Source organism: Harpia harpyja, chromosome 12 (assembly GCF_026419915.1).
Source record: "Harpia harpyja isolate bHarHar1 chromosome 12, bHarHar1 primary haplotype, whole genome shotgun sequence".
NCBI lineage: Eukaryota > Metazoa > Chordata > Aves > Accipitriformes > Accipitridae > Harpia > Harpia harpyja.
In genome coordinates, this window is record NC_068951.1 from 7,710,574 (window position 1) to 7,728,926 (window position 18,353).

At 40.5% G+C, this 18,353-nt stretch overlaps 1 protein-coding gene and 1 long non-coding RNA gene across 5 annotated transcripts in view; one reads left to right on the forward strand and one right to left on the reverse strand.

Annotated features, from left to right (window-relative positions):
* Window positions 1-409: 409 nt before the first annotated feature.
* The window catches only part of RFFL (ring finger and FYVE like domain containing E3 ubiquitin protein ligase), a 33,963-nt gene continuing 16,019 nt past the window's right edge, over window positions 410-18,353 (reverse strand). For 3 of the 4 annotated variants that reach the window (XM_052802862.1, XM_052802863.1, XM_052802861.1), the window contains 6 exons: window positions 13,264-13,454; window positions 7,637-8,041; window positions 5,632-5,715; window positions 5,045-5,252; window positions 3,723-3,746; window positions 410-3,162 (listed from right to left, as the gene is read on the reverse strand). In XM_052802862.1, coding sequence (XP_052658822.1) covers window positions 2,981-3,162; window positions 3,723-3,746; window positions 5,045-5,252; window positions 5,632-5,715; window positions 7,637-8,041; window positions 13,264-13,449 — 1,089 coding nt within the window. In that variant the 5' untranslated portion in view covers window positions 13,450-13,454 and the 3' untranslated portion in view covers window positions 410-2,980. Of the gene's footprint in view, window positions 3,163-3,722; window positions 3,747-5,044; window positions 5,253-5,631; window positions 5,716-7,636; window positions 8,042-13,263; window positions 13,455-14,204; window positions 15,055-18,353 lie in introns of those variants that run through there. The other variant, XM_052802864.1, reaches the window with a different exon arrangement.
* On the forward strand, window positions 3,200-9,258 carry LOC128148732 (uncharacterized). The gene is made up of 4 exons (XR_008237388.1): window positions 3,200-4,879; window positions 5,621-5,835; window positions 6,937-8,139; window positions 8,896-9,258. It is a non-coding gene; the product is annotated as an uncharacterized LOC128148732 (long non-coding RNA).

Consider the following 18,353-nt stretch of genomic DNA (forward strand, 5'->3'; position numbering starts at 1 on the left):
GGACTTGAATATTAATGAAATAAGGAAGATGATAGGTTCTAGAAATTAGGGGTTCGTTTTAACTTAACTGTTTTGCAAATGATGATGTGCATTTGCTGAATAACTGCATGAGTAGGCCGAGTGCATGTGTACATTATGAAAGGAAAAGTGAGTTGACCAGTTTACTGGTCTTGTCTCAAGGGTACAGAGCATGCTCTCCCCTTTGTTGTGAAGATTACGTTAAGATTGTACTGCTAAAAAGTTAGTATTGTCAGTTAACTTTTTTCCTTCAACCTCTTTTGTACTTGTACCCCACCCACCAATGCTATTTAAGCACTTGGCATCCCAAGCCCTTCTGGCTGAAATTCAGAAGTAGCTGTAGGATCTCTGCTTTCTCCTAGCCTGGTGGTAACAGAGTCAGAAAACAAGGTTAACTAAATCACATTTCAACTTTATTATAAAATTATAAACCAAACTTCTGTACCAAAACTAGTAAGTTTAACCATCATAGTACCAAGAAGATTTAATAGAGAATAACATGCCATTTCAAGTAGAATATTAACTTTTAAAATATTTAAACTATGTACAATGTACGTAAAGCACATAAATATTTCCATTTACTTTATTAGTTCAGCTCATTATATTCCTTTGGATCATTAATCAATTTCCTCCAGATTTTGATTTTCCTTTAATAACAACTCAACCATATCCGTAAGTAGCAAATCCATTTTTGCAAGGGAAACACTGTAGCCACGAAAAAAAAAAAAGTCCTCCCTTCAAAAAGCACATTTCAGAGTCATACAGTGGGTCTATCTTTTCATTCCTATACTTTCAGGCATCAATCTATCTGCAATGTATCTGATCTGCTGTAGAATATAAGCCTAACCTCTACAAGTAAAAGTATATCTGTCCACAGGGGAATAATCTTCTTCCTGCTAAATTCCCCCAGCCCTGAGTTTATTGAAAGATATGACAACATCAGTTTTCACAGTGAATTTACTACATGAGGCTGTTCAGCACTTTGTATGTGTATTCCTGTACCTCTTAAAGAGGTCCCTGTGAACCTCTTGAAGAGTAAATACAGTTACTGCTTACTTGCAATTTTTTTTTTTAACAACAATGTGTTGAATTGTACCAGTACTCTTCTTATGTTGGAAGCTGTTAAACCTTAAGCCAAAGATTAGAGAACAACCTGAACAGGAAAGAGGTAAAACTTAGAATTTTTAGTTCAATAAACCTCAGCAGCTGTTGCATTTTTGTGAAGTTCAGACCACCTCAATAGTGCAGAGGTCCTGCTACCTACTGAGTGACAGATTTCTTCATCTTAAGTGCGTGCTTTATTCGTTCCAACTTGCAGAGACCTCCACTCCGTGCCAGTTGAGAAGTGAGTTGCTATTCATGCAATATTCCATGTTAAAGATTACACAAGTTTAATTTGCTGTTAACATATATTACCACTTATTCGTAAAGAGGTGGCTTCAGTGATCATTTCTGTAACTACACTTCCACTACTGCAGAAGCTGTAAGTGGACACTTGGATTTTATGCTGTTCCTCTGCTGGCAGCCATGCAGAGATTCAGTTTGAACACAAAGTGATCACCCCCCCCCCATAAAGGGGAAAGCTAGACAGGAAAAAACCTGCAGCAGAAGGTACTCAACTTCACAAATGACTTGAAATGAGTATACAATCCCACAGTGGCTGAAAACTTAAGGCATCAAGATTCTGAAACTTAGCTGTGTTACCAGCCAAATGGACTGAATGCTTGCAGGCCACAGAGGGAAAAATATGCCAGTCACAATTTTCTCTAGGAAGGCTTCCAAATGAACATGCTGTTCATGAGGATAGCTGTAAGGGCTTGCAGTTGTCACATAGCAGACCACAGAATCTCCTATCCACCCTCACAAGCAGAAAGAGTACAAAATTGCTTTTGATAAGCAGTCTAGATGTAACAGGACTGTAAAATTGAGCAAAGGGGAGAATAGGGGGGAAGCTGATTAGTGAACAGAAGCAGCTGCAATCATGATCACTCATCTTACTGATTCAAGGGAGATAAAGTTTGCTTTCTTTCATGTCTCCCCTCTAAAAAGAAAAAGTCACCTGTACTTAAATATGATTGTGTAGCAACAGAATCCTTACTACTCTTTAGCTGTTACGTTTTCCTCACTAAACCCTCTAAAAGACTCAAGCCTTGGATTCATAGCTCCTTAATCAAGTGAAATCAGCTCAGTTTTAAAATGATTGCTGGCATATACTGTAAGGAAGCCTCTGAATTCAAAGGGATCAACAACAGTCAAACTAGAAATCTCCCTCTTGCTGGCATGTAAACAGAAAACCACCACCACACAAGGTAAGGCTGTATGTTTCACAGAGTCTCAGTCACCTTACATTTTTCAGTAATACAAAGTCCATCTTCAAACAAAATTATACATTTTTCCACAATTGCACTAGGCTAGAATTATGCTTATTCTGAATACAGAAAACAGAGGCTGTCTGCCTGTCCTGCAAGCATAAGAATTTAACATTAAATTTAAAAAAAAAATAAACAAGTACAGTAATATTTTAATCTTTGAAAATAAAGTTGTTGCTGGGTGTATAGCCTAAGCAGCAAAACAAATGTCACTTTTTGAGACCCCAGTCCACTTTTATTATTCAGTGGAAAATACAAAGCCTCTGAATCTGATCTTTGTGGTGGAAAGCCAAGCATCCATCTATCCCAACAGCAGTGGATCAAGTTACTCTACGATGTAGGTTGTTAATGATTTCTGTGTCTGCTGCTGGCAGTAAGCTCCGAGGAGTCCAGGCACTGTGGTGTAAAGCACTATAGTGGGAAGAGCACAGCCAGGCGTGGCTTGAGTAAGAGCAATTTTCCCCAGGCTTCATCCTTCCCTCACTTCCAGCTTCCATTGGGGTCCATATGCTAACCTCTGACCTAGTTGTAGCAATTTTGACCATTTCTCTAACAGAAGATGAGGCTTTAAGGCATCACCAGTCTTCTTACACTTAGGACTTAAAGACATGGACAGCCCTTATCACATACTGCCTGCATATGGGACATTCGCTCATCCGCTTCCCACACTTGGTGCAAGTGACCATGTGGCCGCATTCTAGCAGGACACAGTCAATGGGTGCGTCCATGCAGATTTTGCAGAGGTTGTCCTCCATGCCAGGGAGCCCAGCACCACCTGAGTAAACAAGAGACCACGGTTTGCATGACAAAGAAAGGCATGTTGGTTTTGTGCAATCTGTTGAGTTGGCTTTATCAAAGGGCTTCCCCGAGGTACTTGTGCAAGCTGAAGGTCTGAAAAAAATTCCCCTTGCGTCTGCACTGATGTGGATATATCTGCTCTGTCAACTGGCAAGGAGCAGAAAGTTTTAGCCTTTACATAGTAATTTCTGTGTGATGAAAACAGAAATGCCACTGAGATTCTTAGCAATGAGGCAACATGGGTCTCTCTTCCCAAGTAAAAAGTGGTAAGATGAGGGGAAACAGCCTCAAGTTGCTCCAGGGGAGGTCTAGATGGGCTATCAGGAAAGATTTCTTCACTGACTTGGAACGGGCTGCCCAGGGAAGTGGTTGAGTCACCATCCCTGGAGGTATTTAAAAGATGTGTAGATGTGGCACTTAGGGACATAGTTTAGTGGTGGACTTTGCAGTGCTAGGTTAACGGTTGGACTAGATGATCTTAAGGGCCGTTTCCAACCTAAATGATTCTGTGATTCTATGATTAAGAATATCACTTACCAGTTTGATCGTCAGTGTCAGAAACTGCAACGTAAGAAGAGAAAGTTATTTGGTGAGAATAAGAGAAGCTGGAAAAAAAATTTACTCAAGCATTATTATTACACAGGAGATGAAAGCCTTGAAGGGAGATTACTAAACCAAAACTGCTTTTTGCGGATGCCCATGCAGAGGTTCAAGCTGAATCTCTGATCAGGATAGGTTGTTCAACTGGCAAGAAACTTTCTCTTTTACTAACTTTACATAATAGCTAACGCTTCACAAAGATAAGCAACCATCTAAAGTGATGTCTCAATTTTTGAGACAGCCTTGGAATTTAGGCAGTGTTTGGCTTCCTAGAACTACACTTTCAGTAGCCCCTTGAGCCAGTTTCTTTGATGTTACACAATCTCACCAATATTGTTGAGCACAGCTGAGGCACACGCACAGGCAACAGTGATTAAGAGAAAAGGATAAATTCTGACAAAAGCACAAGATACAATGAAAGAAGAACATAAAACCAAAGCGGTTGTCTTAAATCTTTTATCATTGTTAGAGGACAAAGCTTAGAGATGAGTTTAAGAAAACCGCTACTTCGGACAACATTGAGAAACAAATCTATCTAGGAAATCAAAGTGTTAAAATACATTTCTCTTATACTTGTAAGTTTACAAGAAAAACATTTACATGTCTTTTTTAACTAATCACCTGGAATTGCAAACTGGCACATGAAAGTCAAGCCAGATACATTCTCTATGCACCTTTATCGCACCACTATCCCCTCATCAGTCAACTGTGCAGGCCCAGCAGGAGCAGGTAGTGCGCAGGAGGAACACACTTGCAATCAAGAGGACAGAATCAAACCACAGATAACCACAACTGTTCAGCAGTAGGAGCCATTGTCACTGAGCACATGCCAGCTCTGAATTGCCTGGCTGCTTTTTGGTGGCATTTTCCTGCTCGCTTTGCCAGTTACCATGAGTCAATAGATAAGAGCTCACCCCAGCGCTTACAGTCATCCATCTACTGTCACGCATCAGCTATTCTGTGGGTGATGCAGCGACCAGCACAATCTGCCACAGCTATACAGAATCCTGAGATGAAGGGCACACAGTTCTCATTTGTTGGTACTACAGGGAAGACACTCTCCAGAGCTACCATGATGCTCTCCTCTTAAACAAGTACAAGCAGTAGTGAAGAGAGTTAAGCTACATTCACTCTAACGTGCCTAACGCTCCTTCCTTCTCCTCACTTCCACGAAACAGAAATGTAAGTTCTAATTCCTTCTGCAACTGTCGGTAAAAAGGGAAAACCTGGAAAACAGGCACGTTAGCTAAGTTTCTTACCTAGATGTTGAAGGTCTTTCTCTTTATAAAGACGAGTCACCCTCTCTAGCAGCTCCCACTTTTCACAGCAGCCTTTGTAGTTGACAAAGTTGCGAGCAAGAATTTCCTTCAGCTGTCGCACAGAGAGTGCATTGATATCTCCAATGCTTGTTAGATCAGAAAGGGAAGCCTTCCTCCCCTGTACCAGGTTATCTTCTGAGTCAGTAGACTGAAAGGGAACAAAGATGGAATGATTCTTGCTCTCAATACCTAGCACTACAATTTAAATCAACTTTCAACACGCACGCTAGCAGGAATTCATGTTTGGCTGTACGTATAGCTTTGGTTACTCTGGGAATTCCTCCCTCTCTCAGAAACACAAGTCCTAGGGTAGAAATAAATAATTTCTATTATAGTATCCAAGTGACACCAGTTCTTTTTATATGTGGAGGACAAGATGATGCCAAAAAAGGGGTTGATTGGGTCTGTCAGCGGTCAGTCTGAATTACTGTTTAGCCACCCATCTCCCTGCAGTAATGATTCTGTGGTAGCAAATACAGCCTAGAAAACCTGGTATTCCTTGTCATCCAATTCCAGGACACACAAACCTGTGTCTCCTCCTCTGTTGGTGCTTCTGCTGCATTCTCAACTCCTGTCACACCAACTTGGCTTGGAGGCACATAACCATTTGCCTAGAAGAGGAAATAAAGCTTTCACCAACAGCATCTCTCTGTGTGTCCAAAGGGAAATAAACTCAATAGTTCAGCACAACTGCAAACCCTGCCCACTGGAAGGATGAACTGCAGCACAAGGTAGAAGCGAGGCATGCTCGCAGAAGGTATTTCCCATGCAGCACTTACAAAAACAAATAAACTTTAAACAAGTAAAACTTCTTGAAACCAAAGTGCAGCATCTGACCCTTTAAAGCCCTGCTTTATTTAAACCCTGATGGAGTTCTTGTACAGCACAATCCCACATGATGTTCTTGTGAGGCTGGATCAGGAGGAGACCAAATTTATATATGTATCTATATACACAATCCTTCACTGAAGTGTTGCAGTGTGACGTGGTGCGATATCACAGCTCTGATGGCACACTGGCTGTCAGTGTAAGGCTCTGTATAAGCCTCCTCTGTAACACAGCTCAAAGTCTACAGGTCATCTTCAAAGTACCCATACAGAAACACCTCTTCAGGTGGGTGCTGGACTGGACAAAGAGGAGATGCTAAGTGAAGGACCAGCAGCAACAAAGCTGGAGAATGAGAAGGGGCAGTTGTTTTGAGCACTTAATAAAATGAAAGGAACTGCAGTGTAATTCTAGCTGAGTTGCCCTCAGCAGCTATCATTCCCCTCTGTGGTTTCCCTACTGACAAAGGAGACTGTAATGTTACCATCCTACTTATCTAAGTGGTGACTTGTTAATATTTACAAAGCAAAAGAATAACAATAATGAAAGAGCCTGAACTGTAGCAGAACGTCATGCAAGTAGAGACAAGAAGCTGAAATGTATCATGGGGCAGTAAGGGAAGACAACAGAGCTGAATTTGCTGGTAAAAATTGGAATGGCAATATCCAGAAAACCAGAAAATGAAAAGGCCTTTTGATTTGTAAAAAGTGTCCTCCCAGGAAAACTATTCTTTTGTACTAGATATATCTGCTGAGGAAGCAGAAGGCACATACACTTTCACAGCTCTGGTCCACTGGGAACTAAATAACACCTATTAACTTTGTAATAGAACTAGGAGCAGATGTCAAACACTGAGTAAACTTCCCATACCAGATAGCAGAAAGACAAACAAAGCAAAGTCAATAAAAAATAATTAAGCTCAAATGCCCCTGACAAGGTTTGTCAGAACTGCAGGGTTCATCATAAACTGAAGACTTAACAACAGACTCAGGTCTTGTCTTCTATAGATCTGAGTGCAGAAGACACCAAAAACCTCAGCCACCTCGCAATCATCTCTCATCAGTTTCAGTTCCAAAATTGCTTTAAACTGTGCTTGCTGTCTTGCACACGAATTAAAGAGCAATAATAACCATTTCATCCAATACCTACATACAACTGTCAGCAAGTTGTCAACATCAACACACAAGATAGATCTGTGCACCAATACAGACATGAAGTACCAAAGGAACCAGTCACAGCCATTATCTAGTGGCAACAGCAAGGGTGGACCAGGGCACCAGAGAAAACATCTCAAAACAGTGATGTTGTTCTCAGAGTGAATGTTCAATATATTCAGCACTGCCCACCAAATTAAATTCCACTAGTGTAGAAAGGGAATAGCACAAAGTTGGTGACAGCAAGTCAGTTTTACACAGCAAGGCAGTGTAAAATAACACATCTTACTTTCCTAATTATTCTGTAAGGAAGTGTGAGGTCCTCAATTCAAAATTAAAAAACAAACCTGAGAAGAGCATGTATAAAATGCAACTGAAGTATTCTGACATCTGTTCTAAACAGAAGCCCTCCTTGCTTTATAAGCAGGCATCTTTAATGTAAAACTTTTTTGGCACATTATCTACTTGGAAAACCTCATGCAACATCTTAGTAGTTAATCCAAAAATAGAGATGAATGAGTTTGCAAAAGAAGGTTCTGGCTAGAGACTGTACCTGTTGATGTTCCTGAGCTAGTGAACTTGAGATGGGATCTGCAGACACTGGAGACTCATCATGTGAGGTAGAAGATGCTGTGCTGGTTGGCGGGAGAATCACGAAGTCTTGCTGTCCAGAGGCACTAGTATTAAATGGATTTGTTCTTATCTGATCTTCCTGGGTAATTACAGGCTGCTGGCCAAGAATCAGAAATACCAGGTCCTCCTTTTCACGACACAACTCTGTGGAAATCTCACGGAGTGCCAAATAGTCTCGCAGATCCTTCACCTTCATCTTTATCAACTCTTCCCGCTGAAAAGCTGTGGCTCGGAAACGCTGGCATAGGTGGCAGAGAAGGGGACCACCTTCAGGCTGGGTTGAGCAGGACGTACAAAAATTCTTCTTACAGTCCAAGCAGATGTGCTGGTAAAGAGAAGGGAACAGAATCAAACCGATCCACCATGATCTGCAAAGGTGCACAACGGCTGCAGGCAGTGCTCCCCTACCATCTGGAAGGCAAAGTAAGTAGTAGCTTCTGTTACAGCATAATCAAAAACCTTCTAATTTATGAAAAAGTGCCAACTATGTTACTCTTGTTCATGAGGATGAGGAAAAGGATTGATCCCATGAGCAAATCACTAGTTTCCACACAGTTCTTAGAAAAGCACTATTTACACTCCATTTACCCAGAATGAAATACTGTACTCTGAGACAATTCCCTCAAATGACAGGAGTTTTCTGCACCTTATTCTGGACCTGTTCATCCAGTTTAACCCACAGATGAAATCAGGAGATATCTATGAGGCAGCAGACTTTCAAGTAAATTACAGCTAGTCATGTATAGCTTTACAAAACAGTGAAATAATTGCTCTGTGCATTAAGAAAGCTCTAGCATTGGAGGGAACTACTGAAAAACATTTCTCTATTTCATAAATTTAATACTTGCTATGAGTGACCTCCCTCCCCACCCCCCCCTTTTTTTTTCCCTCCAATTTGCTGCAATCACTAAATGAATCTTTTTTTCACCATAAGAGGAAAAGAAAACAGCAAGGCTTACAGTGTCTGACAGACATCAAAGAATTCAACATTTATTTATGCAATAAAAATAGCCAGCTTATTTTGAAAATAATATGCACACTGTATGCCAGTTAGGTGCTAGACAGAAAGTGTTGGAAGTTTTGGAAATATTAGGCCCCAGATGTTTAAAAACTTTAAAAACAGATTAAATTCTGTTGTTTAATGTTGATATTTTATACTGTTCTGGTCTTGTCACTCAGGGCTCGATTTTCAGAAGTTCCAAGCACTCACAGTCCATGTTGACTTCTGCAGAAACTTGACTGTTCAACACTTTGGAAAGTCAAATTCTACATTTTCCAATAGGAACAGCAGCAGAACAGCCGCATTACGTGCCTTTTAAAAAGTCCTGAGGGAAGAAAGAACTGGTTTCAGTGCTGGTTAAAAATGCTAATTCAGTGTCTCAGAGAAGACAAGCATCTCTATGAAATCCTGCAATCCTGACCCTTCAGAGCTATGCAAGGAAAAATACACATGGAGAGTTGGAGAAGCAACAAACTCAGAGACAAAAAATTGTTTCACGAAATGCTTCTAGGAATTAAAGAACATTTTTGACTTCACAGTTCAAAGAAGGCAGGAGTTTCTCATGTTTTAAAAGGTGTAAATATACTACTTGCTTACATAAGCTCCTTCTGATACCCTTTACAGCCTGGCAGCCCCCTTGCCCCATACACACACCTATAATTATAACCATCAGACTTCTCATTTAGACCTTGTAATAGACTTATAATGACAGTTAGGGGAAAGAATCCCAATTTCCTGCCTAAACATTTTAAGACATGAAAATTTCTACCACAGAGAGAGTCTCTGGTCATGCAAACTTGAAACTTCATCTCAAAATTGCAGTTTGGGGGCCTGCCAAGTAAAAGTGACTTTCATCAATCACAAAGCAAGACAGGAAGGGCAATTTCCACATACCATCCAGTGCTGAGAAGTTTCCCTTAACTTGGTCATTAGAAAAAACATTAGTATGTAACTGACTTTTTTTGACCCTATGATTGCAGGAGCAATCCAGTTTCTTGGGAAATTTTCAAGGCAGAGACAGGAACTACTGGTTGTGCGTGCATCTAGAGCAGGGGAACAAACACTCCACAAAGGCAGAGTAATGGAAAATAACCCCGTTGACAACACACTTTCCCTCTCTCAATCACCCATTTCTGACAGGGGAGCAACCAGAACAACTGAGGAAAAAACAAACAAAAAAACAAACCAAAAAAACCCAACCCTGCTTTACTCTGGCAGTGCTACCCCATGCTCTGCAGACTGCCAAACTGGCTCCAAGGGGAACCACTGTACAGCCAAGGACCTTCCAGCCAGAAAACCCCTACTCGAGTACTTACATGTTTAGGTATCACGTAAGCGAGCACAGTACAAGGGCTGCATTATCCAACATGTCTTTTGCAAGCAATTAACGGTAGTAACACGAGTCTGCCTTAGTTATCAAATGATACATTTGAGAAGTCAAAATAAAACCAGGCATGTCTCTGGCTTATCAGTTCACCACTAGGATTGATCTTTAGAGAAAAAAAAATTCCCCAGCCTGTATCTGAGCATCAAGTATTTAAACATGCACAGAAGCTGTTTGCCGTATCTCAGTATTAAGCAGCTTTTACAGCTTCGATATATTTGTTGAACTCTGACTGAAAGGGCAATGATTGAAGACACTGTTCTCTTCAGAATGATTACTTTCAAATGCTGTTGTAAATTAAATCCAGTTACTAAAAGGTCAGACCACTTCTGAATGATGCTTACTAACTGGCAGCACAATCACAGGATGGTCAAACAGAAGTGAAATACTTTAAATCAGAAGCCTGTCCAGAATGGGAGCTGTTCCCGGTTGTTTGCTCTAACAGCTAGTCCCCCAGAGATACCAGGATGGGGCTTTGATACACTTGGCTCTTCTCTGTATGCAGGATAAAATGAAGACATGCCAACATTCAGGCTTTCACTACAGCTACTGTTGTTCAGGTTTGTTTTTTTTTTTTTAATCTTACACTCTAGCTTGCCAGGAGCTTTTTCTGTAAGTATGCAAAGAAAAGCATCTTCCTGAAAATGTCAGCCAATTTAAGGCACTGAAACCAGAAAATGGGGGAGGAAGGAATAACAATCTGACATATCCACCAAGAATGCCTGCCATAGCTTTCTCTCAGCAGAGAAGGAAATGAAGAATGTTTGTTTTAAATTTAAAAGATTTTGTGGAATCAGTTTGCTGCAGAAAACCAAGATCAAAAAAGTCATCTAAGAGAAGGAAAACACCAAAAACACTCAGAAATTTTTGCTACCACAATTAAATTTTACATCCTTTAAAGATGCTCCAACAGTTAAAAGCATCTTATAAATCATGGTCCATTCAAACCTCCCTTACCCTAAACCTTTTAGTAGGTGCTATGTTATATGAAAATTAAAATGCAATTATGATAAAAGATCAAGTACATAAGATACCATCATTTTGCTTTTGGGGGGTGTTGGTTGGTTGGTTTTTTTAAAAGCAAATCTAGGTTATCCTTATGGTCACCAGTGCAGAAGCAATTAATTTTTATCTATTGTATTTCAGTATAAACATTAACTGGACACTAGAGTTCAAAGGTACTGCCTCTCTTGGGTCAAAATGCAGGTTTTGGTGCTCTTGCAGCAAAGTGAGATTTCATATACTTCTTGGTCCATATCAACAGAATTAAAGAATTAACACGGCTTACAAACATGTCAGTGTTCTACAGGTTATGTACTCAGTTCTTTATCTCAAATTGTCTTCTGGAAACCAAGGACTGGGGGATGAAGCTCTAGCAGACCTTCCTGCAGCTGTTTAAGCTTTGCCACCTGTAGCCATCTAGCTCAAGTCAGTCCCAGAGATTACTGCTCAGTAGTTGTGGTGGCAGACAGAGGGTCGAAGGAAGGTTTAGGGAGACCTCCTTCACAATACAGAATATAAACCTCAAACTCATTTTCATTGATAGTCTGCACTGAACGGGAGCAGCTGAGACACAAGCACACATTGTACTCTGCTGCCCCAGTTACACTGACAGCCAGCTCCCGCAGAAAACCAGGGAAGTCTGCTGGGGGCAGAAACGTCTTAAATTGCTTTAGCAGATCCTCTACGATTTGCACACCAGAGCTTGACCTAGCCCAAATCAGTCACCCATCTGGAGCGGTACTGGTGACTCTTATACAAGGGACTGCTTTAAAGACAGTTTATATTAGAACATATATTTTAGAAGACACCAGGAAAAATGGGATCATGGTTCTACCACTGCTACTGTATACTTAACTGCATGAATTGTTTTCATTTCAAAAGCAGAATCATCTACATCCTCTATTTGCTACTATGCAGAAGAGTAAGCACTGGATTCAGGATAATTCTTTCCACGAGTGTTTGCGAAGACACACCACATTAATGAGGACAACGTTAAAGGCAACACTGTGTGGAGTCATGTGCAGCGACTGCACCATTCCCAGCTGACCCAAAATCTGTCTGCTGTCAGAAAAAGTCTAAGCTTACTTACATACCCAAAATATATTAACATATAGACCCAACACCCAAAATATATTTCCAAAATTTAAATTTGTAGTGATTTCTGGAGCAGTAACACTTCTCAGTGCAAAAAGGCATAAACATCCCTGTTGTTCTGTGAGTAGAAAGCAACAGCTCTGCAAGACTTACCTTTTCTCAGATATGTGCCAGCATGCATGAATAAAAAGGTGCAAGAAAGACCAATTTTTTTAATTTCCCCATCTAATCTAAAAGGGCTGTAGCCAAAATTCACTGTAATTTTTAAAGTTCTCACATTATTAAGTTTGGTAACATGCTATATATAAGACACTTCCTAAGCCACAGAGTTTGGACTCTGAACAACCTTCCTCACTAAAATATTTTTCAAACAGCATTATAGGAACCACCATGCCCAAATAATGTCTCAGACAGGGTCTGCTGGCTAATTAAAAATCTTGTGCAACAATTATTTTGGCACATATATGCTCACAAGTGAAGTTTACGAACAAGATAAAATGGATTTGGTCTTTTTTTTTTTTTTTTTTTTTTAATTCTTTGGCACCAAGCCTCAGCAATTCAACATGCACCCTCAATAAACTTATATGGCTTTTTAGTTTGAGCAACAATAGTTTGGAAAAGAGAGATGTAGATCTTCCTTTACTGAAAGCACAAACAGATTACTAAATTTCTTGCCACAACTTTTTTTTTTTTTTTAAAGGATATTGGTGTTTTTAAATAACAAATTTAAAAACTCATGTTCAAGTTAATGCTCCTTTAAATGATTATAAGCAGTTTGGCTTTCTTCTTTCAGCGCCTGGGAAAGCCAAGTCTACTGAAGGTTAACTACCACATTTCCAGTCATCTTTAACTACGTCCGCTAATTGCAAAAGAATGACTAAAGACACAGAAGCAAAGGCAAGCTGTCTCTTCCCATATGGTATGTCCTAAAATCAGAGGCCTCTAATGTGAACCCGTTTCTCTTCAAATTGGCTTTTTGTACCTAAATGAAAGTCAGATGGCATATTGCAGTCAAACCGAACACTCCCCTAAGGCAGCAGTGCCAGAGAAGACGTTTGCGACTCACCTTCCTAGAGGAGTTGTCAAAGTGCACCCCACAGGCTTTGCAGCTCTGTTCAGAAGCAGTGGGAGACGGGTAGGAGCTGTACCCGGGGTTGGAATAGGCTTGGGCTCTGGCTCCCTGCTGCGGCTGTGGCTGCATCTCTTCGGGTGAGCCATCCAGACAAAACCAATTACAACAGCTTGCCCACATAGTAACTGAAAGCGGAAAAGATACACATTAGTAGTAACATGGGAAACAATGTTAGCTAAAGTGAGAACAAAGCATAAAATGCACATTTAAATTTCCCACCAGCAATTCATTTTTGACAGTGTGTTTGTAAGTTTTGATCTTTCCTCTAACTTACAAACACATGGAAAAACCACACACCCAGTCCAGCACGGTATGCCTTTGGTGAGAAAGGACAAATAAACTTCAGGATAGTTATTACTGAAATTTCTTAGAGTTAAGAGATCACAGAAAAGATAAGATAAATTTTATGTTCCCGTTGGCTGAATAAGACTTTGTGATCAAGTCTGCTGTAACAGGCTGTCTCTATTCCACGGAAACCATAATACACTGACTTTGGGTTTTGTGCACTGGGAAAAGCAAACAGAAACTCAAATTATGTCTCATACATTATTTAAATAAAATCAGCAGCAAGATCATAGATAGCTATTCTTCAATTTTATTCTAAATCCCTCTACAGATTTTCAGCTACAGATCTAAAAAGACAAAAGACAAGGAGAGTGGAGCCACTGATTTAACATATGCCAGTTCTCAACTGAATTTGCAGCATTACAAGGCTAAATCATCACACAGCAAGTAAATGTCAGTAACTTAAAAATCAAATATTAGCTTCTGGTAACTTACTTGGAAAAAAACAATTGCATCTGAGACACATAATTGCCTTTTTTTTTTTTTCAAGTCAAATAATGACATACATAGATGGATATACACACACTTACCTAAAATCCTTACAGTCCAGTGCAAAATGCACAGTTTTGGAGTCTTCTAAGACCACCCATGCAGAAGTATTCCAGAAACACACTGCTATAAACTTGCTTTTGGGAGTTTACAAAGAAATCTGAATTCATCTGGGCATTCAGTTTCTAGAGCATACACCATGTGTCATCACTTACTGGTAAACAGAATACAAATTGCCTCCTCTGCATTTCTGCATTCACACAGTAGTTCCTGGACTGTGTTTCTTTTATGTCTTAAAAATCAGGTCCATCACTGATAGTGTTCAGCAACGGCTCAATTTTATAAACTTCTGGAAAGAAAGCATCTCTCAGCTACACAGCCAATTAATTTCTTTTGCCTCAGTAAGTATTGCCACCGTAAAACTCCAGATACCCAAGGGAAGGGAGCTGGTATGAGTCCTAAAGGTTATTTGGTATAATATACCAACATAGTGTTCTGTTGATTTTTTTTTTTTAAGCTGTGTTAAGTCTTTTGGGTTGATGTACTGGAATTGGGAAGCTTTTGCAGTTTGGTGGTGTTCCAGTATCTGTAGCTTTAGTGGCATCTTTAATCCTTTCAAAATCTAGCTGAATTTGGCTCGTCAAAGTTACTGCTGTCACTGCAGTGGACATATGCCTTTCAAAATCCACAATGGTGAGCTTACCAATGGACTCTACCCTGTAGGCTCAGCAGATTTTAATGTTTAAGTGAAAATCTACAGATTCATGACGTGATAAACAATTCTTAGTTTAACTGATGTGCACAATGCTGTAGTGTAAATTGCACTTAGACTGGCAACTAGATCTTAATAAATACATGGAGAGAACCATTCCATGAACAAAAATAACATATCATCCATTTGCATTAGCTCTGCACTGCAATCAAAACACACTAGATATCATACATAAAAGAAACAATTACTCCTTTTTCTTTCTGCACATTAATTTTCAAGCTATCAGTCCCCCTCAGAAGTTAACACATCCTTTCTACTGCAAAAATACTAAATTTCCATTTTAAACGATGCTGTTTGGAGGCTTAATTTGTTCCTAGGAATTGCAAATCCAAACAACACAAAAGCTGCACGGTCAAACAAGTATTCACAACCTCCACACCAGTGGAAAACTGCACCCATAGTTAAGTTCCCTTCCTGTTTCAAGGACCCCTGCAAACTGAAGGCCACCCACGATAACAGAATACACAAATGCTACTGCCTGCCCCCAAAACTTTGTTTTCCTAAAAAAAGACAGCCCACTAATTCACTCTGGAACATTGCAACATGTCAAACTTTGGGAAGAAAAACACAAGGGAGTGCACAAACCAGGATAAAATAAGACAGAACTCAGTATTCAGCTGGAGTTGTAGTTTTGTGTAATTGCCAGAAATGAAAAGATTGACAAAAGGCTCAGATGTTGCTTTAGAAGAACCTTAATCCTGCTCAAATACAAAAGCATGGAAGGGATACATCCATAAACAACTAATAACCAGGACCGTCCTCTGATCTGTAACATTTTTCCAAAGATACCTCCCGTCTTTAAGAGAAAGGAGCACATGGAAACACGACAGCCATTCCTACAACACAGGCACACTACTTCAGCTTGTACCAGTGTATGTCAGGTTTTAATTATTTAAGGACCTCTACGTATAGGTGTAAGTTTAAGTTAGGGCTTGTCTACGTGCAGCGTCTACATTGACAAAGATGCTTCACTGAAAACCACTTTGTGCTGATGGTTGATAGCCACACAGAAACGGACAGCTCTCACTTCACTATCAGCATTTCAGGAGGCTGGTGGGTTCCTGCTGAGCTGGTACTTTGCAGTGTGAGCACACATCCCACACTTCTTTTGTGCCACTGTCAGCTGTTACACAAAGCAGGATTCTCCTCCAGGCACACCGAGAGATACCTGCCAGCCAGCAGCCATCGTCTCTCAACACAGCGGACAGGTCGGGGACAGCACCTGGGCGATGCTGCAACCTGCTCCTCTGCATCTTAGACTGCTCCAAGGGCAAGAAAAGGAACTCACAAACATTTCCACCTCTGTCCAGACAGTGGCCATCATGCTCTGCATCTCAGTCAACATCACCCCAACTGATTCTGTAGATATCTACCACCATTTCCAAATTCCCAGCAGACCATAATGGCTGAAAAACACGAATTACACTGTTGATACCTGGAACATGCAGTGGATGCTACACGGGAACTTAAAATGCTGCCACCAGTTGGGCAAAGCTTTGCTAACTGGCAGCTATACTACCAAGCAGATGTGACTGAGGCTTAAGATGCTAAAATGTCTCCTTATCTGCCTACAGCCGCACTAAGACGATGACAACAACAACAAGAAACGCAGGTAAGATTGGGCAGCTGCTTCAAGAGGGATTTTTCCTTTGTTCTGTACAACAGACCTGAGGAAATAAGCACGACCAGTGAGAGAGGACTGGTAGTGGCCAGCAGAATTTCACAGTGAAATTTCGGGATGGCAATTTCCTAGGTATCTCTACAATGTTTGCTACAGCCTAATTATTCCCTCATTTATTTTGTTACCCATTCAGAGGTATGTGGTCAGTACCATCCATAAAGTGGCAATTTCCATAAGCAACGCTTTGACGGATGGGTTGTTGTTACAGATGTGGCAGAGTTTGAGCATCATAACTAGAAAGCACCGCCCTGTGTAAAGCCTGTCAATCCTTTGCAGATGAGTGGCTGTTCTATATGCAAGGAGCTCCACAATTACGCTGAAGTGACAAATAAATGCCCAGTCAAAAAAATTTACCAGTGGAAAGAGCTACTTCTTTGTTGTGCTCCAGGGCTTGGTAAATACTTACAGTAAATTGACTAATATGAACATGTAGGTTTGGTAAAATTAACACCACCATAGATTTCAGGAATTCTCAAGCAACTTCTTGAATAAAAGATGTTGACTTACTGGCATGACTAACATTACAGGCATTACTGATACTGGCAATCTTCATTATTCTTGGACTGGCCAATGGGAGCCGCAGAAAATAAGTGTTTTAACTACACAGCTGAGTGTGTTTTTGGGAAACTGAAAGGTCTATGGCCGGCACTCAACAGATGACTTCCTGCAGCCAAAAAGTACCTGCCCTAAATTGTAACTGCATGTTGTGCTTGGGAATATCTGCAAGAGCAAAGGGAGAAGGAGCTTCACCAAGGGTGGAGATGCAAGATTAAACAGTCTATCCTGGACCTGCAAACACATCCACCCACAGGGCAATCATTACGCTGGGCTTGTTTTTGGGAAGGGGGATTGTTTTATCTTCTGTCTTGAGTCTATTTAAGGAAAAGCCAGAAGAAATCCAATAAATATTGGACGAGGCAGGGAGTTGCTTGCCATGGTCTGTGGGCAAAGCAGTGCTAGCACTCTATCATGCTCTGCTGGACTGCCTTTTTTTTTTTTTTTTTTCATATGAAGCTGTGAATGCTGTGATTCTCTTCACTGATTTTAAACAGAAGAGTGAAATTCATTTCACCACCTGTTCATTAACATGTTCTATACATCACCATGAGTTTTGTATACATTTGCAAGCATGATTTAATTCTGGAGGAAATACCAGTGACGTCAAAGTTTTCCTCCCGTACACTGTTGAAGATAGTATTCATAATGCAAGCCTGGATTTTTATACTTTCCATCTTCATTAAAAAAAAAAATCTGAACTCAGGTTCTCACTATATATGCATATTAATGCCATAACCTTGCTGGCTGGAGTATCAGAGATTGCTGTCTACACACAGGATTTATTACACGCGCTTTGTGGATTTCTGTCAAAGGGTAGGCTTTGGCCATATAGGAAAACTGTGGTTTATGTTTGAATATAAAATTTCCCTTTATTTTCCTAAGAGTGCAAACAATAAGGGACTAGAACAAGCGAAAGGAACAGCTCTTGGAATCATTGAGCTTTCGGCTGTGTATAATAAAGCTCTCAATGACTGTGTCTGGCTTTCTCCTTCTCATGACTGCTCAGGAATTTGGGGGCTGGAATGCAGTAGCACCAACAAGACACTTGAGTTAAGGGATCAAAAGGAACCGAGCTCCCACGGGCAGCTGATTTTGCTCCCACACAAGGAGAAGCCACAGCAACAAGTACTACTCCTCCTCCTCCTGAGAGGCCTTCAGCCACTGGAACACCAGGGCTGA